This window comes from Thamnophis sirtalis, unplaced genomic scaffold (genome assembly GCF_051295495.1).
Source record: "Thamnophis sirtalis isolate CommonGarterSnake01/CBP01778 unplaced genomic scaffold, rThaSir2_p1.2 scaffold_8, whole genome shotgun sequence".
Classification (NCBI taxonomy): domain Eukaryota; kingdom Metazoa; phylum Chordata; class Lepidosauria; order Squamata; family Natricidae; genus Thamnophis; species Thamnophis sirtalis.
In genome coordinates, this window is record NW_028261388.1 from 418,958 (window position 1) to 444,356 (window position 25,399).

Sequence of the window (25,399 nt, forward strand, 5' to 3'; positions counted from 1 at the left end):
TCTCTATTCTCTATTCTCTATTCTCTATTCTCTATTCTCTATTCTCTATTCTCTATTCTCTATTCTCTATTCTCTATTCTCTATTCTCTATTCTCTATTCTCTATTCTCTATTCTCTATTCTCTGTTCTGTTCTATTTCTATTCTATTCTATTCCTGTTCTGTTCTGTTCTCTTCTCTTCTCTTCTATTCCTCTTCCTATTCTTTGTTCTACTCTATTCTTATTTCATATTCCATTCCATTCTCTTGGGTTTCCAAAACCTGAGAAGGTAACCCAGAGGGGAGGGGGATGTTTCCCTTGTCCCAACCAAGATCATATTTTTCTCTTCCACTGTTTCATTTCCTTTAAAATCCATTGGAGCCAAAGGAAGACCAGTTTCCCAGGGTTTTGCAATGACCCCTCCAGGGACTAACAGACAAAGTCTGGATCAACATGGCTTCCAGTCCACCCGTGTGCCCAACTGGTCCCTCCGTGCCAGTCTGCAGAGGCTCCTGCCCTCCCTGGGCCAACTTCAAGGCCGGCAATGCTGCAGGGAGGGCTCTTCAATTCCCCCCAGAGGGGAAGACGTAAAAAAGCAACAAGGAACCAGAGAAGGGCAGAGCCTGAGTTCCAGGCAAGGGTTTTGCTTGCTCTGTTCAAGACAATAAATAGCTATTTCTCATGGAAGGCGCAACACTTGTGCTACACAAGAGGGGCCCCCGGAGGATGCCTGGCACCCCACTCGAAAGGACCCCACAAAGCTGCCTCTGCCTGGTGAGTGTTCAAGCCCAAGAGGTGCAGAAGTCCAAGCATCATCCTCTTTGCTAGCATAGTTGGCTTCCTGGCTCACTTCCTAAATTGGTAGCCCACATTTGTCTGCTTCTTCTGGAGGCTAACGCATGTGAGAGTGGTTGCAGGAATTGGGCGTGTCTGGTTTAATGGAAAGAAGGACTGGGGGAGATGCGTTCCAATAGTTGAGGGGCTGCCACAAAGAAGAGGAAGGGCTCCACCTCTTCTCCAAAGCCCCTGAAGGCCCAGACAAGAAGCAACGGATGGAAACTAACCAAGGAAAGAAGGAATTGAGGAGAAACTTCCTGACAGTGAGAACAATAAGCCAGCTACAACATCTGAAGCTGTTCCATCACTGCAGGGGGATATTTAAGAGGATTTTGGACAACCATTTGTCTGGAATGGCATAGGGCTTCCTGCTTGAGCAGGGGTTGGACTAGGAGACCTCCAAGGTCCCTTCCAACCCCCTTATTCTATTTTTCACTTGTGAAGTTGCCCCTTTAATCCCCCCCCCCAAAGCACATGGCTGTCCCTGTGAGACCGGAGCTGCCCATTTCTTTTGAAGCTCTTCCAAGCTTCTGCTGGAGAGGATTTATTTATAGGACCAGCCCATAGTTGAGCCTAGAACAAGATTTGCATCGTATCTTAGGAGGCTGAGAATGAGAAGGTCCTTGGTGCTCTCTGGGCTTGGCTGTTTCCTTGCAGACGTTTCATGATCAAACTAGGCAGCATCATCCAGTGCTAGGAAGACATGGGATTTGCAGAGTGGTGGAGAAGGAGGAGAAGAGTGAGGTCTATGGGCTTGCTTGTTTTCTTGAAGACGTTGGTTGTGTTCAGTGGTAGATTACAACTGATGATGTGAGTTAGTGTGGGTCATGAAACGTCTTTGAGAAAACAACTGAGTTCAGAGAGCATCAAGGACCTCACTGTTCTCCTCCTTCTCCTTCTCCACCTCTCTGCAAACCCCACGTCTTCCTAGCACTGGATGATGTTACCTAGTTTGATAATGAAACATCTGCAAGAAAACAACCAAGCTCATTTCAGTCCTGAGCTACGAAGATTCTGGGCTTCCTGCAGCTCTGAGCTTCCTCGTCCAACAGCCGACTTTCTCAACTGAAAGCCACAAACAGCCAGGCACCCCGTGAATTCCACCCATAGCTCAGTGCACACATCCTGGAGAGAGGGACGTTCCCCAAGGCTGGGCTCCAATGGAAGTGTGAACATCTGAAAGCTTGGAAGACGAAACCTCTGGTCCCAAAGACCAACTTCATCCTCTGCCTCTTCCTCTGTTGCCATTTTTTTTTCCTAGAAAAGGTTTCTATGTTTTGCTCTTTATATACATTTATAGGTACACATTCACGTAGTTATTCTTTTTTACATTCGTCATTCTTATGCATTTGTTGTTCTATTTACAGGCTCACAAGATTCCTTTTGGATGGCTTTCTTTACCATCCCTTCCACCTGTTGTAACACCACCTTCCTTTTCCCTTTCTTTTCTCCCTCCCTCCCTTCTCTACTTTCTTCCTTCCTCCTCTCCTTTCCCTTCCTTCTTCCCTTACCTCTCCCCTACTCTTCCTCCTCCGCTTCCTACCTCCTCCCCTTCTCCCTTCCATCTTCCTCTCCTTACCTCTATCTTCCTTCCCTCCTCTCCTCTCCTCTCCTCCTGCTGTAGTTACATGTATCGTTAAATAGGTATCTTCTTTCTTATATTTCCCTGGAAGGAGACCCAATAAAAATGTCTCCGGTCTAGCCTCCATCTTTTGTCTTCCTCTGTTGTGATTGACAGGTGCTATGATCTTCAGTGAAGCTGGTGGTCTAAGGGATTGGTGCATCTTACATGATCTGAATGATGGGCAACCTGACATACTCCTGGTCCTTCACCTTTGTGTTGCAAGGCATCCCAGGGCTGGAGGAATACCACCTGTGGTTCTCTCTGGCGGTTTGCACGGGCTACGTGATCACTATTGCTGGGAATTCTATCATTTTACTAGTCGTAGTATCAGAAGCAGCCCTCCACAGGCCCATGTACTACTTCCTCTGCATGCTGTCCGCTATTGACTTAGCAGCCACGACCTCTACGTTGCCCAAGATGCTTTCCATCTTCTGGTTCCAGGCTGGGGAGATCCAGTTTAATACCTGTTTGGCCCAGATGTTCTTCATCCATGCTTTGTGTATGATGGAGTCAGCGGTGCTGCTGGCCATGGCCGTGGATCGCTACGTGGCCATCTGCTTCCCTCTCAGGTACAATTCTTTCTTCACCGGCTCCCTGGCTGCCAAGATGGAGGTGGCAGCTGTTGTCAGGGCGACTCTGCTGATGTGCCCATGTCCTTTCCTGATCAAGAGGCTGACCTTCTGCCGGACAAACGTCATCCACCACACCTACTGTGAGCACATGGCTGTGGTGAGGCTGGCCTGTGGAGACACCAGGATCAACAGCGTTTATGGGCTGAGTGCGGCCTTGGTGGTCATTGGGGGGGACCTTCTAGGCATTGGCCTCTCCTACTTCTTCATTGTCCGTGCAGTGCTGCGCCTTTCCTCCAATGAGGCCAGGCTGAAAGCTTTTGGCACGTGTGGATCCCACCTCTGTGTCATCACAATCTCATACAGCCCAGCCCTCTTCTCCTTTTTCACTCACCGCTTTGGCCACAACGTGGCTCCCCATGTTCACATCCTGCTGGCCAACTTCTACCTTCTTGTTCCTCCCATGTTGAATCCCATTGTCTACGGAGTGAGGACCAAGGAGATTCGGGAACAGGTGATTCGAGTGCTCCTCCCAAACAAGGCCATGGTCAAACCTAGAACTCTCTGAACCAGGTCCCGGAATCTCCTCCTCCTCTTCTCCTCTTAGCTGCTCGGTTGGGGATCCAGTGTTTGTAGACCACCTCAGCTACAAGGTGAACTAGTGGCTCTTAACTAGAGGTTGACTAAAGCATGCAGGTAATAGTTAGCCCAACTGCTTTGGCTGCCAAGGCTGCCAAAATGTATAATCACCAGATTTAGAACTTAATTTTCTCCCTTCACCTTGATTGCTTACGCCAGAAATAAGATGCTGGGAGAAAGAGAGGAATAGAAGTTGAGGGAAGATGCAGATGTTCAGAGTGGATACAGGCATTTGTGCTCAAGTCCTGCTTGTGCGGAGGTTGTGAAAGACTCTCTCAGAAGGAACTGGACGGATCCAATACAGCAGGAAGCCTCTGGACCAGGCCTGGTCCTAACTCCCAAAGGTCAGAAGTGCCCCGGAGAAGGTCACGGAGGAAACATCCAGCGAGATCAGACAAGAATCACCAAACAACAACCAGTGATAAGGAAGTTAACCGTTAACTGCCATTCAGTGAGTCACAATAGACCCAGCAATTTTCAGCTGACAAGCTGACGTGAGAAGGAATATGTACGGGATGTTTTGGGCAAAGGAGAAGAGGACCAGCTGTTGAAGACCCCAATCCATGGGCATAACTGTCATCTACAGAAGATGCTCTTCTCTTCCCCAATTCTTGGACAATCCCTGGGCCTGAGTGTGGCAGGGCCAGTGAATATGTCTCTGTATGCACATGTCCTCGTGTGATGCTGAAGAAATTGTGAATAATAAAGCTTGTGTAGGTTGACAGAGATTCTGTGTGTGCTTTGTGTTCCCCGGAGGCCTCATCATTGCTCCCCATCCTAAATTCCTCTGTCTCCAATGAAAATGAGTAACTCTAAAGGAAGGGACGATAGACTAAAAGAGGGCATGCAAATCTTCTTTGGCGGTGGGTGCTCCCCCATTTTACTGAAACAGTTGACAATTTTAAGTTTGGTATCATCTACACCCTTCTTGTTAGCAACTAATAGAAAACTGGGCGTTGTCCTGTTATTCTCCATCCCAACTCTGGATTCATTTTACCCAGGACAATTCGAACCAATATTTATTTATTTAGCATACGGCAATGATACATTAGTCAGGAGAGAGTAATGTGTTAATAGAGAGTAGCTTTTTGGCTGCCTGGTAGTCCGTTCGGTTCCTGCTTCTGCTCTACCCACTGGGAACCAGAGGGGACAAACTAGCATTCAGAACGGCTAAGGGCATTTGGCAGCCTCATCTGGGGTTTTTCCCTCCACCTACTTGGGGAAGTTTCAGCATTGGCTGGAGCCCCCCGTACTGCATGAAGCACTATTATTTTCCCACCAAAGTGGTACTTATTTATCTATTTGCTGTAACATACTTTCAAACTGCTAGGTTGGCTGAAGCTGAGGCAAGTACGGGGGGCTCATCCCGTCCCGTGGTGCTGGGACTTGAACCCCTGAGCACAGATCTCCTCTAGTATGTTCAAGCCACTACTCCACCACACCTCCTTTGAATCAATAATAAAATGTTTGGCTGTGATTTTTTGGGGGGTGGTTGTGAAGTTTGCTGCTTCCTCACCCCCCCCACATACAGAAAAATCAGGCCCAACAATCAAAATGAAAACAGTAAAGGAATTCGGAGACAGGAGCTGACGTCGCAACGGAAAGACACAGGTTGAGATATGAAAACTAATAACAAAATATTAGTCAAATTTAGTTAAAATTAGAGCATTATGTTAAAAATGAAGTGATAATGGATATAGTTAGATAAATAATTGGTGATAACAATGTACACATATGTATTGGTTTGATAAGAGGAAATTTGGTATAAATTCTAAATGGTGATCATGAAAGGAAGTTTAGAAACTCTGTTATGTATAAAAGCTTATAATATTAAAAAAGAGTAAGTCAAATTTAGTTAAACTAAGACAGAAAAATAAAAAATGAAAATGATGTTGTTAAATAAATGATTGATAATGATAATAATGTAATATTTGTATTGACATGATAAAAGGGAAATTGGATATAAATTGTAAACAGTGATTAAGAAAGGAGGTCTAGAAACTTTGTTATTAAACATAATTAATTTTTATTTAGAAGTGTCATAAAGATGTAATTGTTGCTGGATGATATTGAGGATAACGGAATGCCATCATGTGGTTTTGCTTTAAATTTTGGAATATTTTATATAAAGGGACGTAAAAACAATTTTATAGTCATATGAAGACTGAGGTATGATGATAGTAATATATATAACTATATTTGATTTAAAACATATAACTTGATATGAATTGTAGGTGATGACTGCGGAAGGGATGCACGAAAGCTCACTCACACTCTTTATAATTTGTAATAATTTGTGGTGTTTGCTGTGTTTTGTCTGTTTGTGTTTATTCAAAAATAAAATATTTTTTTTAAAAAAAAGAGTAAAGGAATTCATCTTTCTAGACTCTAAAATTGACCAAAGTGTCGACTGCATCCCTGAGATCAGAAGACGTAGAGCACATCGTAAATAAAAGAATAACAGAGATGACCAGAAGACCACCTCCATGTCATCTCCCCCACTCTCACGCACACACACATTAAAGCACAGGGACTCAGCCCCACCCCACCCTTCCTATGCCAAGGCAAGGAGAACAACTAAGTTCTCATTGTTCATGGACAGCCCATGAGATGGGCACAGGGTGGTCCTCTGGGGGAAGGTCATCCCAAGGACGGGGCAGGGGCCGCACAAGAAAATGGCAGGGCTTCTCCCATCTTTAAGGCCACTTCACAATTGTTCAAAGTTGCAACCGACACCCCTGGGGTATATATGACCAAGGAAGGAGGGAGGGAGGTGCTCCAGCAACAGCTTAGTGGGGCCGGCAGTAGATTCGTCTGGCTGATCCATTGTGTGCTCCCATGATGGGATTGCAGCGCTCTTTCCTGGCCCTCCCTTCACCTGGGAGGCTGCAGGAGGCGCCTGAGCCGAGGTCCAGGGCTGGGAGGTGTTTGTGGTAACCCAGAGAGCCGAGTCTCAGCTCTCAGTCTCCAAGGATTCCCCTCCACTCTTGGCTGAAGAACCCCAGAGGCCTCCCTTCATAAGGACTTTCAGCAACTCAGGTTATTACAGCCATCACTAGGAATAAACCTCATTCAGAGAAGAAGAATTCTCCCTTCCAGCCTCTCTTGGTTGCCTGGTCTGGAGAAGAAGACAGGGCTCTCCTGAAGAAGACTCGCCTTGATGCGCTGAAATAGACAACCCCACCACCACCACCACCAGTTAGAAATCAGGGAGAGGCACTGCTGCTTCTGGGTCGATCTCCTGGCCCAAGGAGGAATCGGGGGAGACCGTCAGCATGGTACCCAGGAGCTTCAGAGTTCCCTCGGTTCCTCTGTGAAGGACCATCTCAAGAAGGTTGTGGGATCATCCAGCCTTTTGCAGAGCGGCTGCTTTCCTCCCACCCTGAAGGCTGAACACGGAGCGTGCAAATGTGAGGCTGGAAGCTCTCAAGGACAGGTAGGTGAGGGAAGGCAAAGCTTGGACCTCCTGGGGCACAGAGAAGGAAGGGCACTAGGGCACCGGCAGGCCCTTGCTGTGACTCGCCATGGCATCAGCTACCCTCTCCAACGTCAGCATGGCAGCGTTTGCCCTGGGTGGCTTCCCTGGTCTGGAGACAGCTTACGGCTGGATTGGCATCGCCATTTTCTGTGTCTACGTGGTTGCCGTGCTGGGCAACTGCTCCATTCTCTACGTCATCTGGGTAGAGCCAAGCTTGCATCAGCCCATGTATCAGTTCTTGGCCTTGCTGGCTGCCACTGACTTGGGCCTCTGTGTCATCACCATGCCCACCGTGCTGGGTGTCCTCTGCTTCCGCCTGAGGCAGATTGGCAGCCAGGCCTGCATTGCCCAAGCCTTCTTCCTCCACTCCTTTTCCCTCATGGAGTTAGCCGTGCTCTTCGCCATGGCGGTGGACCGCTTCGTGGCTATCAGGTACCCTCTGAGGTACTCCCAGCTGCTGACCACCCCCAGAGTCAAGCAAATTGGACTCGCCCTCTTCCTGAGGAGCAGCCTTCCCTTACTGCCCGCCTTTTATTTCCTTGCAACGTTCCCCTACTGCCCAGGTGCTACGCTGTCCCACTCCTACTGTCTGCACCAGGATCTGATTCGCTGGGCTTGCAGTGACACCACTTTCAACAACTGGTATGTCCTGATCCTGATCTTCCTCAGCATGGGCTCAGACCTCCTCTTCATCCTCCTGTCCTACAGCCTGATCCTGAAGGCAGTCCTGGGCATGGTGTCCAGCGGCCGCAGCCCCCTCAAGGCTCTGAGCACCTGTGGCTCCCACCTCTGTGCTGTCCTGGTCTTCTGCGTTCCTGCACTCGGACTGTCCATCATACACCGCTTTGGACAGAATGCGCCTCCCTTTGTCTACGTCCTCATGGGCAACATCTACATCCTCTTTCCACCATTTATGAATCCCATAATTTATAGCATGAAGACCAAGGAGATCTCGGGACGGCTCCGCCAAATGCTCAGGAACCTCTGGAAGATGTAACCAAAGGGAAGACGGGGGGGACTTCCTCTCTGCACAGAAGGACAATGTCACACTCGCTTTCTGTGTCTCCTGCAGGCCAATCCTTTCCTGGTTAGATGGCCAAGCAAGGACTAGAAGGACCCTGGCTCACCAGCCTTCCAAGGGGTTTAGTGCCACCACTGTGACCTTCCTAGAGCCGAGGTGGCGCAGTGGTTAGGGTGCAGTACTGCAGGCCACTTCAGCTGACTGTTATCTGCAGTTCAGCGGTTCTAATCTCACTGGCTCAAGGTTGACTCAGCCTCCCATCCTTCCGAGGTGGGTGAAATGAGGACCCGGATTGTTGTTGGGGGACAATATGCTGACTCTGTAAACCGCTTAGAGAGGGCTGAAAGCCCTATGAAGCGGTATATAAGTCTAACTGCTATTGCTATTGCTATTGCTATTCCTGATCTTTGAATAGGTTTCGCACAAGGACAGTGAGATATTCCGAGCAGCCCCATTTTTAAATATATTCCCCAGCTTGAGACGATTGACAAAATCAGAGGCCTTTTAATTCCCTCTTCTTTGTGGCAGCCCTTCAAATATTGGAATATTGCTGGGGGAGAGATGATAGCAGTCTTCCAATATTTGAGGGGCTGCCCCAAGAGAAGAGGGGGCCAACCTATTCTCCAGAGCACTTGAGGGCAGGACAAGAAGCAACGGAGGGAAACTAATCAAAGAGAGAAGCAACTTAGAACTAAGGAGAAATTTCCTGGCAGTGAGAACAATTCACCAGGGGAACAGCTTCCCTACAGAAATTGTGGGTGCTCCATCACCGGAGGTCTTTTAGAAGAGGCTAGACAGCCATTTGGCTGAAATGGGATAGGTTCTCCTGTTTCAGCAGGGGGATGGACTAGACGATCTCCAAGGTCCCTTCCAACTCTGTTATTCTGTTACTCTGAATGTAGCATATTGATATCTTTTTGATAATTTTTCCTTTCTCAGTTATCCTACCTTCCTCTGCCATCGTGTTTCATGTTCTTCAGCATTTCCAAAAACCACGTGGAACATCTCTTTTCCCATGTCTGGCTCTAATCTGCAGTGGATGACCGTAAGCACCATTTTGTTAGTGTGTGAAATCAACGATAGTGGACAATGACACGCACACTCTATTAACTCTCCTCTGTTTGGTATTGAAATGTAGATTGGCACCGTCTCAAGCACTGTCTCATTCTCCAGGTGTGCTCCACGCTTTGGTTGGAACCTGCAGAGATGATTCTTTTGTCGCTTCCATAAATTCCCCCCCCCCAATGATTTATCCAGCCCCCTTCTAAGCTATATGAATGTTGTGCAATTTTAATGTCTCTTTTTAATTTTTATATGTCCCCCCTCCCTGTTTTTATCTGTAAGCTGCCCTGAGTCTCTCTCAAGAGTGGGCGGCATACAAATCCTAATAAACCATAAACCGTAATTCCCTTATTGGGGAGGACGTCAGTTTTGAACTGCAATGTACTAAAGTAGCAGTCAAATTCTCTGAACTGAATATAATCTTCTTCTAGACATTGAAGTCATAATCTTACATTATGATTATAAAGAGTGCCCTGTGCATGTGTATTTCAGGAAATAAAGCTTTGCTGTTGAGCATTCTGGCTGCTAAATGCAAAAAAATGTATTTCTCCTTTTTGAGTTTTGCAGCCAAAACTGGTATTTTACAACTGGACAGTGGAAAGAATTTGGCCTTTGCATTAAGGAAAATCTAGGCTGTCAGATTCTGATTTCTTGTTTTGTGAAGTTTGCTGTTCCCCTCCCCCAGAAAAATCAAATTTCCTCACCTGTCACTCGCTTGTGTCAGAAGGGCACGTGTGGCACACATTTTCATGAGTGCAAAAGTGAAACAGGCACTAGGCAAGGCAACTCTCTACCACCACCCTGGTACACATTGGCACTACAGCACAAAAAAGCCACCCTCGCTTCTTGTATTCCCGTACACCAGGGGTCACCAAACTTGGCTTCTTTAAGACCACGCTGGCCTAGGAATTCTGGGAATTTAAGTCCACAAGACTGAAAGTTGCCAAGTTTGGAGATCCCTGACCTCCACGTATAGTTTGCAGGAAGCAAGTGGCATTCAATTGTGTGTTTCATGCAAACTGGCCCTTCCGCGTTGCTCTGGGATCATCTCCCAATTTGCTCAAAGCTTCCCACCCCTCTGTGATACCCCTCTGTCCTCCAGGAAAGGGATCCTTGTTTGAAGAGTAACAGTTAGGTAGACTTCATAATATGATGGAGGCAACGTCCCCTTTTCTTACTTTCAAATTGTATTTGCAATTGCATTTACCTTTTATCATTTCTAAGCAGAACTCAGTATAATTAGCAAGGTGAGAATAGCCCTGTTGACCCTGCGAGCATTTCACCCAGACCCCGAGAGGACTGGCAAGCAAGAGGCAGAAGCATCTCTTCCCATCACACCAGGCAACTTTTGGCCAGCTTCCCACAACCAGTGGAACGGAGGTTGTCTTCGGAGGTTGTGGGTGCTGCTCCGTCACTGGAGGCTTTTAAGAAGAGACTGGACAAGCATTGGTCTGAAATGGTCGAGGGTCTCCTGCTTCAGCAGAGGGATGGATTAGAAGACCTCCAAGCTTTCAAAGGGTCATCACCTCCAATACACAGTACATAAACACGACAAAATAAATAAATGAATAGAAAATGATGCCTATACGCACTTATATGACACAGAGAAACAGCACAGTCTGGTTCAGCTGTATACAGGTACAAGTGAGGGGCTTTATTACAGCTGACCCAACATTTAGCAGTAACAGCTAAAAGCCCAGTGCCCTTCAAGATCCAGTGCCCAGGCATTGGGGAAGAGAATGGGGGCTGGTTCCCTGGAGAGGGAGAGAGAGAGGGAGGGAGGGAGAGAGAGAGAGGGGGGGGAGAGAAGGGGGGTTTCTCCCCAAGCCTTCCACCCTTCCTCCTCTGTCCAGCATCCCTCCCAGCACTCCCCCCTCCCAGGTCAAAGGACCCCTTGCAGTCATCCCATCACCCCCATCCCGAGATTTCTTCAGACTCCCGGTTAATTCTGGGCCTGCTCTGGATCTTCCCACCCCAAGGCATCCCATGCTTCATTTAATGACTGCATTAGGGAGAGAAGGCATGAGGGCTCGTTAAGTGAGGCGACTGCTACTGTAACGGCTGCTTATGGTTGTAGGACAAGGACTATCTGTAATTTGATTCTCATCTCTGACTGGCTCTTCGCGGGCGACCCTTGTGGGCATGGGGAGCCCAGGGCTATGGCTCAGTCCACCCTCTGGACGCCCAGCCTCTCCTGCCCGCGAGGAGGAGAGCTCACTGCTCCTTGGATGGCAGCGGGAGAGGGAGGCCCCTGGGAGTTTTCTTGCGTGGATGTTTCTAGTTCTTTGAAGTAACGTCGCAAGTTCTCCACGAGGAACGTAGAGTGTGATCAGAACTGCCAAGACCAAAAACTTTATCACACATGGAATCCAACTTTAGCAACTTCCAATTGTTTGTAACACAACAACCGGAGCCTTGACTCACCTCCCAGCCTCTTCTGCCCATTTATCATTTGGCCTGAATGTTATGAGGCTAAACTGACGGGGATCTTAGGTTTCCCGGAGAACATAACACAAGAGGAGACCACATCTCCTCTTCCACGAGTTTCTTTACTTTTAACTTCAGTGGAGCCAAAGGAAGTGAAACGGGATTTGCCAAGGCTTTTTTTTAATAGTAACATCTCCAGGACTGACACCAAATCAGAGCAGTAACTAGGTTGAATTCTACCGTATTGTGCAATATTAATGCACTATCAGGGGGTTTCCATTCAGTTGTGTTGAATGTTTGTGTTTTATCTTTTACAGTTTTCTTATATCTTTTTTTTTAAAGATTTTTTTTAATTTTTGATTAAACAGGCAAACACAACACACACCCGAAAATCATCTTTTGTTACATATTGTAGAAGTGTGTCGATTGGTTACAAATAACTTTCGTGCATCTCTTCCACAGTCATTTCTTATGGTTCATATCACATTGTATATTTTAAATCATAAATCTTTATATATCTTACTATCAACATCCCACAATTCTCATTTGACTGTGGTTGTTTTAACATCCTTTTGCATGAAATAGTCCAAAATTAAAAAACACAACCACATTGTAGCATTTCATTAATTATTTCTAATGTCATCTAATAACATTACCCCTTTATAGCATGTTCTAAGTGAAAATTAATTATGTTTGATAACAAGGTTTCTAATCCTCCTTTCCAAATTGCTGTTTACAATTTATATCCCAATTCCTTTTATTAAACCAGTACATATATATATTGTTCAGTATATCCCTTGTCATTTCATTGTTATTGTTATAGATATTATTTATTAACAAAAATTCATTCGCTAATTATATCAAGTTTCCTCTCATCAAACCAACACATGTATGTACCTTATTATCCTTATCAATTATTTATTTAACATAGCACTCTAGAAATTACTAAATTACTAATCACTAATTACTACAATTAACTAATTTTTTTATTATCAACTTTCATATATCAGCCTGTGTCCTTCCAGTAATATTACAGTCTTATTTCTTTTGTCATTTGTGGAATTGATCTATTTATTTCCTTAATAAAATTTTTGTGGACTTCTCTCTGCAGCTTGTTGCTTGTAGCATCACTTGAGTAATCTCGATGCCCTCCAGCTTCTATTTTAATCGGCTTATCTTTGGTTGTCAATCTTGCTTCTGAGAAGTTCTCTCTCCTTAAATCCATCATTTTTCCTCTTTTTTCTTCTTCCATGCCTTGAAGTATAGGTATAGGTATAGTTCCTAGGTATAGTTCCTGTTGATCTAATTCCCTTTTCCATACTTGCCTTTTCCCACTTTCAACCACGTTCACTCCACTGGTAAAGTAATCAGTTGTCTTTATAATCATTTTCCCCTTTAATTTTGAATTCCGATCAAGATGTTTTGCAAAGTTATTGTTTCTTTTGAATATTGTGCCATTTTGGCAAGCTGGTAGATACTGCCACTCTGGCTTTCAAGGCTTCTTATATTAAATTAGCTTAAACACAAGTTCATTTATGATCTTCAAAAAAGAAGGTTCTGTTTCTTTTTCTCTCCCACTGCCAGTAAGACTCTCAAAGTGCACCTGTAAAAACAATCCATGCCCTTGCTTCTTATCACTTTCTATAAACAAGTTGCCGAGCCTTGAGTTACAAGGTCAGTGAGATCAAAAGGGAAATCGCATTGTTTCAAAAACTCAAGCCTCCAGCCTCCAAGTGGCAGTATTGCTTCCCACTCTCTAATGCTATTTCAAACTTAAAAGAAAGAGTTCTTAAATAGAATTAATAGCAAGTAATAAAAGTCCTTGTTGAAATAAAGAAGACTTTAATCCATAGATTAAAAATAAAAATATAGAAGAAGAAAAACTGATCCGTTATCTTTTTTTAAAAAAAGTTCCGAGCACTTCAATCCACAAAGAAAAATTACAAAGAAAAAGAAACACACTATCCAAAGCAATCCAATATAAGTTAATTTCGCCGCTTATTTTCTTCTGCTTTTTGATTTAATTTAACTTAAAAATTTTTGAGGGGGGCAGTCTTTTCCAAAACAGTAAAGTTTCCTCACCAGACGGACACACTTTCTCTTTCCGCTTCCCTTCCATTCCGGAGCCGTCCCAACTTCATCAGCCTGGGGCTGGACTTTTTGTCGCCGGCTTGAAGAACTTCTCTTGGATCGATCAGGGACTTTGCAGTGTCCCTGAGATCAGCAAGAAGCATTCTTCTTGTTCACCGTCTCTACGGGACGGTTTGGGTCTGATTGGACCACCCAGCAGCAAAAGTATTGGCAGCGGTCTTCGTATTGTCCATATTGTCGCGACGTTCGATCCTCCTTCAGTTTTCTTATATCTGATGTACACTGAAGATGGCGTTCAATTTTGTTCTACGAGGTGCAATGGCAATAAAGTAAACTTAAACTTAAATGTTGGCTCAACCTGGTGCCTGAGGAGAGGATGTATCCACATGCCCACAACTTCCTCTTCCTGCTGATGGGCTTGGTAGATCTGCAGAGGCTCCGGCCCTCACTTGATTGTCTTCAGGGCCAGCAGTGCTGCAGGGCAAGATCTTCACACACACACACACACACACACACACCCTCCCCTCTTGTCTCTGGTGAGCTACTTAGATGGTCTGCTAAAGTCTCTGGAGAGTCTCCCTCATCCAGGTTGTCCCACAGGTGCTTTTTCCAGCTGGACTTTGTTTTTCCTTGAAGACGTTTCATTTCTCACCCAAGAAGCTTCTTCAGCTCGTGGTCTGCTCTGCCTCCTGGGAGCCCCCAAAGCAGCCTGGAGCTTCTCCAAGAGGGCCAGGCTTCAAAACCAAAGAACCAGAAGATCAGAGAAGGGCTGAGCTCAGATTCCAGGCAAGGTTCTTGGCTCGGGCTGGTCAAGTCTACAAAGACTCCATTCTCCTAGAAGGTGCTGCACTTGTGCTGCACAAAGGGTGCTCTGGAGGATGTAGGACACCCATAATTGACAAGGCTCTTTCTGCTTGGTGAGTTTTTCAAGCTCAATGGCCTTCAGATGCAACAATTCACACATCATGCTTACTAGGATGGCTGCTTGCTAGGTGCTTGGTTCAGTGCCAAAATCCGTAGCCAACATTTTCAATCTCTGAGAAGTGCTTGGTGTTCTCTGAGCTTACGTGCAAATATTTCATTATCCATCTAGGTAACATCCTCAGCGCTCATGAGGTTGGAGTTTGCTCCTTGTTTATATACAGTAGTTTGCTCTGCCAATGTTGCCAATAATTCATAGTTCCTTGATTATTGTTTTCTGCTTGTTTGTCTGGTGTTTATTTCTGCTTCTCTGGGTGTTGGCTACTAGAGGGAATTGTCTTTTGCTTAGTATTTTTATTATCTCTTTTGAATGGCATGTAAATATGGTTTATCTGTAGGTGTCCATTGATGACTGATTTGTCTGAATGCCAACCTTCAAGGAATTCCCCAGCGTCTCTTGGTTTAGCTTGGTCTAGCATGCTTACAGTTACTCAGCTGAAGCTGTGGTTGAGTCTCTACCTGTGTTGTGAGATTAAGGAGTTTTTATTGTGTCTTCTGACTGTTATTCATGTTTGTGTTCCGCTAGCTTTTTGCCTGTCTGTTCTCCTTAGAGGCTGTTGCAGCCCTTACACCGTAAGTTGTAGATGACTTCTCTTTTTTCTTCATGGACTGGTTGGGTCCATAAATATTGGTTTATTTAAAATATTTCAGTTGGTTTGTATGCTAGGGCGATGCCCTGAACCTGTTCTTAGATATTCTGTACACATGGCAGTGTTATCCTCATGCTGGCTGTGCTTAGTGGGTTGAGTGGTTAGGCATTTTTCCATGTCAAAAAAACAAGCTCAGAGGGCATCAAGTACTCCACGGCTCAGTCCTGACTTTCATAGATCCTCTTCACTTTCAGTTGTTTTGCAAAATTGCACCTTGAATCCCGACAGCCCACTCCAACCACTGGCAGACCAGAGCTGCCCACCTGTTTTCTGCCGGGGGGGGGGGGGGCTTGGTGGAGGAACGGCCCATAGATTAGCAGAGAGTCAGACCTGTACAGTGTTACAGGAGACTGAGAGAGAGGAATTTCCTGCAGCTCTGAGAACATTTCCATCTCTCTTTTTCTGCTTTGATTGACAGGTGCTAGATCTTCAGTGAAGCTGGTGGCCAAAGTAGTTGCTGCAACTCTAATTATCTGAACGATGGGCAATTTGACATACTTTCGGCCTTCTTTCTTTGTGCTGCAAGGCGTCCCGGGGCTGGAGGTTTATCACCTGTGGTTCTCAGGACTAGTTTGCACCTGCTATGGAGTTATTATTGCTGGGAACTGTATGGTTTTACTAGTCATTGTACTAAAACCAGCCCTCCACAAGCCCATGTACTACTTCCTCTGCATGCTCTCTATGACCGAATTAATAACGTCCACTTCTACATTGCCCAAGATGCTTTCCATCTTCTGGTTCCAGGCTGGGGAGATCCAAGTTGACAGCTGCCTTGCCCAGATGTTCTTCATCCATGCTCTGTGCATGATGGAGTCGGCGGTGCTGCTGGCCATGGCCGTGGATCGCTACGTGGCCATCTGCTTCCCTCTCAGGTACAATTCTTTCTTCACCGGCTCCCTGGCTGCCAAGATGGGGGTAGCAGCTGTGGTCAGGGCGACCCTGCTGATGTCTCCAGAACTTCTCCTGATCAAGAGGCTGACCTTCTGCCGGACAAACGTTATCCACCACACCTACTGTGAGCACATGGCTGTGGTGAGGCTGGCCTGTGGAGACACCAGGATCAACAGTGTTTATGGGCTGAGTGCGGCCTTGGTGGTCATTGGGGGGGACCTTCTAGGCATTGGCCTCTCCTACTTCTTCATTGTCCGTGCAGTGCTGCGCCTTTCCTCCAATGAGGCCAGGCTGAAAGCTTTTGGCACGTGTGGCTCCCACCTCTGTGTCATCACAATCCTATACATCCCAGCACTCTTCTCCTTTCTTACTCACCGCTTTGGCCACAACGTGGCTCCCCACGTTCACATCCTGCTGGCCAACCTTTACCTTCTTGTTCCTCCCATGTTGAATCCCATTGTCTACGGAGTGAGGACCAAGGAGATTCGGGAACAGGTGATTCGAGTGCTCCTCCCAAACAGGGCCATGGTCAAATCTAGAACTCTCTGAACCAGATCCCGGAATCTCCTTCTCCTCTTCTCCTCTTAGCTGCTCGGTTGGGGATCCAGTGTTTGTAGGTCGCCATGGTGCTTTTCTAGAGCTCCACCAGGGTGCACAGATGGAGGAACTGCTTTAGTTACCAGTAATGTAAAAATGTGCAATCACCAGATTTAGAACTTAATTTTCTCCAGTCACCTAGCTTGCTTAGGCCAGAAATGATGGTGGGAGAAAAAGGTAGCTAGAATTATGCAGAGTGGAGAGATTGATTCATTCTCAAATGCTGCTTCTGGTGAGCTGGTGAGAAGGAGCTAGACAGACACAACGGAGCAGGTCTGGGTCTCAGCTCCCAGAGAACACAACTGCCACAGAGAAGGTTACCGAGAGAAAGGCCATCAAGGTCAGAGAAGGACCAGGCCAGAGATAGGGAGGTTAAGAGTTAACTGGCATACCGACCCAGCAACCAGACAGATCAAAAGAGGGGGAAAGGGGAAGGAGGATCCACATCGTGATGTAACAACGTGCAGGCTCAATACTCCAAGACCACCGTTGATACATTTGCTGCTGGATGGTCCATTGAGACCTAAACCATCCTGTAGAGACGGTGATCAGGAAGACGAAACTTTGCTGGTCTCAGGGACATCGCAAAGTCGTTGATCGACCCAAGGGAAGCGCTTCAAGCCGGCGGTAAACAGGCAGCCCCCAGGCTGACAAAGTTGGGACGCTCCTGAAGGAAGGAAGTGAAAAGAGAAAGTGAGTCCATCTGATGAGGTATTTTTTCTATTTTGCGAAAGATTGCCCAAAGAAATTTTTCTTTAAAGCCAAATTAGATCCTTAAGCAAAAGAATTGAGCAGCGAAATTAACCCTAATTGGGTTGCTGTGGAAAGCTTTTTTTTTCTTTGTAACTATTTTTTGTGGATTGAAGTGCTTGCAACGTTTCTCATTTCTCCTCTTAAAGTGAACAGATTGATTTTTTTTTTCTTCTGCTTTTTGTTGCTTTATTTTTTGACTTCTGGATTAAAACCTTCCTTCTTATTTTAACAATTCTTCCTATTACTTGTTATTAAATTTCACTAAAAGAAATCTAAAGAATTTTGTTTCCTATAAGCCAGAGATAAATATTAGACAGTGAAAAGTAGCACACTGCCACTCAGAGGTCAGAGGCTGGGTTTTTTGAAACAATATATCTCTAATCTTTCTTCTTTGACTTCACTGACTTTGTAGCTGAAGGGTTTGTAACTTGTTTACAGAAACTGATAAAGAGCCAAGGGCACGAACTGTTTTCACAGGTGCCTTTGAGAACTATTTTGGCAGGGGAAGAAGCTGGAGGGAACAGAACCCTTCTCCTTTGAAGAGCATAAAATAACTTGTATTCAAGTCAATCAAAAAACGAAAGTGGCCTGGAAGGCTAGAGTGGCAGTGGCTATTAGGTTCTTTTTTTCTTCTGTTTTGGAAACATGGATCAATACTTAGATGAGGAAGCTTTAAAATCCCAAAATATCTTGGCTGGAATTCAAAATCTATTGGAAGGATATGGGAGAATTGAGAAAAGGTTGGAAAGACTAGTCTTCAGCAAAAGTTGATGGGGTTGGAGCCCCAAAAATTAAAGGGGAGAATGAATATATAGAAGATAAAGATAAGACAATAGATGAATTTATTAATGGAGCAAATGTGGGTGAAAGTGGAAAGAAGGGAATATGGAAAAGGGAATTCGATGAATTGGAGCTCTACCCCAGATTCCAGGACACAGAAGAAAAAAAATACTAATGATGATGGACATAAGAAGGGAAATGTTTTCAGAAGCAAGATTGACAACCAAAGACAAGCTAATTTTAGTAGCAACTGGTGGGCAAGGAGATTATCTGAGAGACTCTTCAAGCAACAAAGTGCAGAGAGACGCCTATAAAAACCTTATAAAGAAGATAAAAAGAAGACTGACTCCACAATTGGCAAGAGAGATAAGACTGTTTTGTTACTGGAAAGATACAGGTTGACAATGAAAGTTCGTAACAAAAAAATAGTTTTTTTATTATTGCTGATTAATAAGTAGGAATTTTGTAACTCCTAGATTGTTTTAGATTGTTATTAAATGTTTACTCGTTAACAATTAACCATAAATAATAATAATGAAATGATAATGGATACAGCGTAATGATATATGTATTGACAATTTAATAAAAGAAATTTGAATATAAATTGCAAATTGTGACTTGGGAAAAAGACCTATAAATTTTATTAACAAATTTTCATTTAGCTCTTGTTATAAAGGTGTAAGGTTATTTTGGGGTGAGGGGGGTCTAACGAGAGGAGATGGGACATAAATAGTAAATGATTTTTAGCCCATTATAACAACAAGGAAATGTTAATGGTCATTGTTTAACAATATATACATGCTATGGTATTGGCTAAAGTAACTTAGATATAAATGTTAGTGAGTTGGGGGGGAAGGGGGGGGCTTAAAAATGTTATCTATTGACTTTTACTTAAAAGATGTCATAAAAGGTGTAATGTTATTGAAGGATTTTTTGAAATAGCTAATGAATGCCATTATGTGGTTGTGTCTTTAAGTCTGAATGATTTGAGGTAAAAGCACGTTCAAATAATTGTAATCAAATGAGAATTGTGATATATTGATAGTAAGATTTTTGACTAAGAGCCAAGGTGGCGCAGTGGTTAAATGCAGCACTGCAGGCTACTGCTAGATCAGCAGGTCAGCGGTTCAAATCTCACCGGCTCAGGGTTGACTCAGCCTTCCATCCTTCCGAGGTGGGTAAAATGAGGACCCAGATTGTTGGGGGCAATATGCTGACTTTCTGTAAACCGCTTAGAGAGGCCTGAAAGGCCTATGAAGTGGTATATAAGTCTACTGCTATTGCTATTAATAAAAATAAAAAAAAGTCTACTGCTATTGACTTAAAGTGTATAATCTAATATGAACTATTACTAATGACTGTGGTAGAAATGCACGAAAGTTATCTGTAACCAATCGACACGCTTTCTACAAGATGTAATGAAGGATGATTCTTTTTTCTGTTTTTTTGTTCAATTAAAATAAAATAAAAATTTCAAAAAGAGAGGGGAGAAGGGATCTATGATGGATGCTTCTGCCGAAGGAACCCATCCATGCATGCAACTGTCATTTACAGTCTCTTCTTCTCCCCCCCCCCCCCCGATCCTTTCAATCCCCTGGGGCCGAGTGTGGCAGGCCAAGTGAACAGGTCCGATGGCTCCCTTGGATCCTGGCTCAGACGAAAGAGAAGCCTCCAGGGACACCTAAGAGGGATCTTCAGGAGCATCAGGGGACCCGGAAGGCTCCACAACAGGAGTGGGCGGGTCAAGGAGAGAACGTCTGAGGGATCCATGAGCCTGGATGAACAGCCGGCTGCCCAGACAGAAGGCGAGATACAGCTGCAGCCAGCGCGGATGACCCACCCTGCTGCATGGGCCAGAGAAGAAATGCAGGAGTGGCACAGAGCAGGCGTGGCCTCCCTTGACGGGCAGAACGAAGCAGAGGAAGTGGCAACAGAGGTTGAAGAGGCTTCTTGCAAGGAGGCAGCCTCACCCCTCCTAGTGAGGGGCATCAATTGGCACCTATTTAACTCAAGGGCTGAGACAACGGTTTGCAATTAATGCACATGCTCTAGATTTCCTTGAGCCAACTGAGTTCCTTGTGCCTTGGCTTCCTGGACCTCCTGCTGACTCCTTCCTGCTTTTGACCTATGGACTGGTATCAACCCCTTGGCCTCCGCGTGGAGCTCCTCATGCTTTGGACCCATAGACGTCTATGGACTCCCTCACACTGTGTCCTAACTCCATGACTTTGGACGGCTACTGAGTTCGTTGCGAAGAGATCCCTGAAACTCTGCCCTTGCACTCAGGAACAGCAACACACATAAAACCCCACAAACACGTGTTTGTGGACTGGGACAGAACATTATGCATGTGTGTATGCACCTTTCCTCACATGATGCTGAAGCAACTGTGAATAACAAAGCTTGTGTAGGTTTACAGAGACTCTGTGTGCTCCCTCATCACCAGTTCAGATCCTGAACTCTCGAATCTCCACTGAAAGGGGTGAGGAATTCTAAATGGGGGAAATTTGTAACTGGTTACCCGTTTTCTGAATGTCTTTTAACAATGGCAGAGCTTCTAATGCAGTGTTTCTCAACCTTGGCCACGTGAAGATGTCCGGACTTCAACTCCCAGAATCCCCCAGCCAGCGAATGCTGGCTGGGGAATTCTGGGAGTTGAAGTCCAGACATCTTCAAGTTGCCAAGGTTGAGAAACACTGTCCTAGACACTTCAAATGTTCCTCAATCCTTGCATAGGAAGGAATTTTATGCAGACTTTCATATTCTAGATCAGTGTTTCTCAACCTTGTCCACTTGAAGATGTCCGGACTTCAACTCCCAGAATTCCCCAGCCAGCGAATGCTGGCTGGGGAATTCTGGGAGTTGAAGTCCGGACATCTTCAAGTGGCCAAGGTTGAGAAACACTGTTGTAATGTCTTTCCTGGAAAAGGCCTAATTCAGGGAGTTATCCAGTCTGGTGTCTGGCCTTGAAAAATGGCTCACACTGAACTCTATAGCAGTCAAACATCAGGAGTGGCGTTTTGCATGACATGGTTTGCTAAATTTCAATTCCATACAAGCTACAGATCGTGGGGAGTAACAACAGACTTCAACCTGTTACCCATCAGCCCCAGCCAGTATTAAGGGCGTTTGTATCTATAGAAAGACCTATAGAAGACAGCTTGGGTCGTCCCAGGCTCGTTCAACCCTCCTTGCCTCATTTAGGCCTCACGACTTCCTCCCCAGAAAACTCCCCAGCTTCTCCCATTTCTACTTTCTATTGCATCTGCTGGTGCTTCAAATCCTTTCCTTAATCACTTTCCAATGGGTGGAAACGAATCAAGGAGAGAACCAACCTAGACCTGAGGAGAAATTTCCTAACACAAAACCAAGAACCAGCGGCATGGCTGGCCCCCCAAAAGTCCAAGAGTTTGCACAGCCTTTTGTCCAGAACGGTGCAGGGTCTCCTAGAAGCCCTCCAGGGTCCCTTCCAATTCTGTTGATGGCGTTCTCAGCCCTTCCACCCCTACTTCCCAAGACCCTCATCACTTCCCTTGCACTGAGAGCGAAGGAGGGGCACAAGACCCACGGCTGCTTCTCCCCCAAGAGGCCCTTCTGCACCTGTTCCCAATGTGGAGGAATGTGCCTGCCATTAACGAAAAGGACAGCATTCAAATCACACCAGCTTGTTTATTGATACAAAGGAAGTACAAATAGTCTTTTAAAACTTCTGGAACTGTTTCTTGGTGCCAGCAGCCTTGGTCACCTTGAGGACGTTGAACCGGACAGTCTTGCTGAGGGGGCGACACTCTCCCACCGTCACAATATCCCCAATCTGCACATCCCTAGGAGGGGGAGCAGAAGAAGAAGAAAGAGCTTTATAGACTCGCCAACAGGATATATGGACGTGTGCTTTTTAAGCAGCTCAGGCTACTCAATCTGAAAGCAGCTGCCTGCAAGTCAAATGCAGCTCATGGTGCTGAAGAGGCTGAGCTAGAAGGTGGGGATAAAGGTGTCATCAGTTTAGACTCATTGCATTGTCACAAAAGAACTAAGACCCACCACTCATCCCCAACGCAGGGTGAGAGGCAAGGCCAACCCCTTTGTGCATTATATGCTAGGCTTGCCAAGTTGCCAGACCTTTGGGGGCTGTGATAAGCCAAAGCAGAGCAAGCTCTTTGGTTCAGTGAGTGCCAGACTGGCGTTTTCAGCAATGCCCCGTTCACTCTAGGGCTCTGCAGACCATCGTGAGATTATACATCATCACCAAAGTGCTTGTGCTGTAGGCCAGAGGTGTCCACCCAGGGCAACTTTAAGACCCGTGAACTTCAACTCCCAGAATTCCCCACCAACCATAGCTGGCTAGGGAATTCTGGGAGCAGAAGTCCACAAGCCTTAAAGCTGCAAAATGGGATGTCAGAAAAACGCAGGCTGCCATTGCCAACTTCCACGGCGGGGGGGGGGGGGGGGTGTCACGCTGCCTGGGTTCCAAATTTTGCAACGTATCTCAAAGCGTAACAATTTCTGTCTTTCTGCCTACGGGACCAAAGGGGGTGTGCTAATTATGCCACCCGACCTGGGAGAGGCTACCCTGGGCCCTGGTGCAACGCAAAGCTGCCTTTGCAAAAACCCTCACAAGCAACCAGGTCACCAGCCCCTGTTGCAAGCCCCCTGGGAGCCTCTTCCGGCCCTTCCTTACCTGAAGCAGGGAGACAGGTGCACCGACATGTTCTTGTGTCGCTTCTCAAAGCGGTTGTATTTGCGGATGTAGTGCAGGTAGTCTCTACGGATGACGATGGTGCGCTGCATCTTCATCTTGGTGACCACCCCTGGGGGGGGGGAGGGAGGAGAGAGGAAAGTCCAGTCAAGGTCACCAACCCCACAGAGGCCCATCCGGGGCTTCAGGGTGGGACAGGAAGGGCCCCCCGAGGCTAGACAGGGCATCAGTCGTGCCAAAGGGCAGCATCGACAGCACCCACTCAGGGGCTCCGCAGACCATCGTGAGAAAAGCATCCTTTGCCACAGCTACCTCCGGGGGGGGGGGGGGGGAGCCTAAGCAGAGTCTGGTAACCCTCCAGGGTGTCCCAAAGGGCTTTTTCCAAAAGGTAAATGGACTTTGTTTTCCCCTTAGAAAACATTTCGCTTCTCATCCAAGAAGCTTCTTCAGGTCTGGCTGAATGGTGGGGAATGGAATGGAAGTTAGCTGTGATAAATTGTTGAGGCTGTTTGGGGGTCAGAATCTCTCTCTGATTCAGGGGACCCTGAGGACCCAGATAAACTGGCACACAGCTCCAATGGTCACAGCTTGCGATCTTCACTGCCAGCTTCCCATAAGTCAAGTGAATGAGGAAGCCAGTCACCCTTAGATGTTGTGCTTAATGATTCCTTAACGATCGCATTTAATTTTGTAGTACAAGATGTAATGATAACAAACTAAACTATAAATCCTTCCACTTTTGGGGGGGGGGGGGAGCATTTTCAGGACAACCAGGACCTGGATGGTGAAGAGTCTCCACAAGGCCTCCAACCCTCCCAGGAGGAAGAGGAAAGAGGGGGCAGAGTACCGGGGGGGGTGTCTTTGCAGGGCCACGCGTGGTGCCACTCCCTCCCCTGCCTACCGGAGAGGATTCGGCCCCGGATGGAGACATTGCCAGTGAAGGGGCACTTCTTGTCGATGTAGGAGCCCTCGATGGCCTGGGAGAGAATGATGGAAACGATATTTACTCTTTTATAAAATGTTAAAAGGTTGCTTTTGTATTCCTTTACAATCTTAAACGTGTTAAGTCATTATATTCTTGCCTAAAATGTGTAATAAGTTACTGGGCTTTTGCTAACCACAAAATGTGTTCAGCAAACAGGACAAGGCAACCTTTGTTATTCCAAACACCTCCTTAGAAGTCAGAGGGGAAGCTCAGGCTAAAGGCACCAGCCAAACAAGAGAGAGGGGGGGGGGGTCTCTCAGGAGCCGGCTTCCACGAAGGAGGAGCAGGAGGGGGAGAGTTGCTTACGAGGGCATAAAATGTTATTGTTTGGATGCCACTCTGGGCTCTCCTTGGACTCCATCCACTTGGGAGGAGGCCTTTGCAAACGCTGCGTTTGTTTCCCTGCAAATAAACCCCTTCCAATTGGGAGCCAGACTTTGTCTCCGTGTTGGAGGGTTTAACCGTCGGGTTTTCGCCTCACGGGAGGCAGAGAGACGGCCGTCACCCCGCCCTCCCCCCCGCCCCGCGGGCACCTCCTTGGGGGTCTTGAAGCCCAGGCCGATGTTCTTGTAGTAGCGGGGCAGCTTCTCCTTGCCGGCGTCGCCCAGCAGCACCCGCTTCTTGTTCTGGAAGATGGTGGGCTGCTTCTGGTAGGCCCGCTCCGTCTGCAGGGGAACCACAGCGCGCTTAGCCGGGAGCCGCCACCGCCCCGCTGCCCAACATTCCCGGCCCGCGAAGCCCGGCCCAAATCCCCAGGCCGAAGCCCGGCCCCAAATCCCGCCAAATCCCCAGGCTGAAGCGCGGCCCGCGAGGGACCCACCTGCGTGTCCGCCATCTTGGCAGCGCGGAACGAAAAGAGGCCGCGCGCGCGGCACGCCGGGAGGTTTATCTCGGCTGGGGGAAGTGACGCAAGCGGCTCGCCTCTTCCGCCGGCCGTTCGGAGCTCCGCCCGCGGCCATTGGCCTGGAGACGGGAGGGGGCGTGTCCCCAAGATCCTGGGGGCGGGGCAAGGAGAGCCTCTTCAACCGAGAAGGACATGTGGACTTCAACTCCCAGAATTCCTCTGCGGGGAGAGCGGCCCAGAACGATCGCCCGGAGGAGGCGCGGGTGGGTGGGTGGCTGGGGAGGGAGAAGAAGAAGGAGGAGGAGGAGGAAAAAGAGGAAGAGGGGGAGGAGGAGGAAGAAGAAGAAGAAGGGAGGAGAAGAAGAAGGGAGGGAGGAGAAAAAGAAGGGAAGAAGGGAGGAGGAGAAGAAGAAGGGAGGAAGGGAGGACAAGAAGAAGGGAGGACAAGAAGAAGAAGAAGGGAGGAGAAGAAGGGAGGAGAAGAAGAGGAAGAAGA

General features: G+C 46.7%; 4 protein-coding genes and 2 non-coding genes across 6 annotated transcripts; 3 read left to right on the top strand and 3 right to left on the bottom strand.

Annotated features, from left to right (window-relative positions):
• Positions 1-2,613: 2,613 nt before the first annotated feature.
• LOC106539511 (olfactory receptor 52P1-like) lies at positions 2,614-3,576 on the top strand. The gene has a single exon (XM_087720925.1). The coding sequence runs from the start codon at positions 2,614-2,616 to the stop codon at positions 3,574-3,576; it is 963 nt and encodes a 320-aa protein (XP_087577051.1).
• Positions 3,577-7,198: 3,622 nt separating this feature from the next.
• LOC106556755 (olfactory receptor 51V1-like) lies at positions 7,199-8,122 on the top strand. Its single transcript, XM_014075740.2, has one exon. The coding sequence runs from the start codon at positions 7,202-7,204 to the stop codon at positions 8,120-8,122; it is 921 nt and encodes a 306-aa protein (XP_013931215.2). The 5' UTR covers positions 7,199-7,201.
• A 7,564-nt stretch (positions 8,123-15,686) lies between these two features.
• Positions 15,687-16,797, top strand: LOC106556754 (olfactory receptor 52P1). The gene has a single exon (XM_087720926.1). The coding sequence runs from the start codon at positions 15,838-15,840 to the stop codon at positions 16,795-16,797; it is 960 nt and encodes a 319-aa protein (XP_087577052.1). The 5' UTR covers positions 15,687-15,837.
• A 5,230-nt stretch (positions 16,798-22,027) lies between these two features.
• RPS11 (ribosomal protein S11) lies at positions 22,028-24,958 on the bottom strand. The gene is made up of 5 exons (XM_087720934.1): positions 24,880-24,958; positions 24,593-24,724; positions 23,976-24,051; positions 23,057-23,186; positions 22,028-22,202 (listed from the first exon to the last, which is right to left on the bottom strand). The coding sequence occupies exons 1-5, from the start codon at positions 24,892-24,894 to the stop codon at positions 22,079-22,081; spliced, it is 477 nt and encodes a 158-aa protein (XP_087577060.1). The 5' UTR covers positions 24,895-24,958; the 3' UTR covers positions 22,028-22,078.
• Positions 22,532-22,626, bottom strand: LOC148044234 (small nucleolar RNA SNORD35). Its single transcript, XR_015697605.1, has one exon. It is a non-coding gene; the product is annotated as a small nucleolar RNA SNORD35 (small nucleolar RNA).
• On the bottom strand, positions 23,292-23,378 carry LOC148044235 (small nucleolar RNA SNORD35). The gene has a single exon (XR_015697604.1). It is a non-coding gene; the product is annotated as a small nucleolar RNA SNORD35 (small nucleolar RNA).
• Positions 24,959-25,399: the final 441 nt, after the last annotated feature.

Excerpts from the sequence above, each read along its gene's own strand:
- LOC106539511 (XM_087720925.1), top strand. The coding sequence starts at position 2,614 with ATGATGGGCAACCTGACATACTCCTGGTCCTTCACCTTTGTGTTGCAA.
- LOC106556754 (XM_087720926.1), top strand. The coding sequence starts at position 15,838 with ATGGGCAATTTGACATACTTTCGGCCTTCTTTCTTTGTGCTGCAAGGC.
- LOC106556755 (XM_014075740.2), top strand. The coding sequence starts at position 7,202 with ATGGCAGCGTTTGCCCTGGGTGGCTTCCCTGGTCTGGAGACAGCTTAC.
- RPS11 (XM_087720934.1), bottom strand. Across the intron at positions 24,052-24,592 it reads GCTTCAAGACCCCCAAGGAG|GCCATCGAGGGCTCCTACAT; the intron begins GTGCCCGCGGGG and ends ATTCTCTCCCAG. Across the intron at positions 22,203-23,056 it reads CACCTGTCTCCCTGCTTCAG|GGATGTGCAGATTGGGGATA; the intron begins GTAAGGAAGGGC and ends TCCCCCTCCTAG.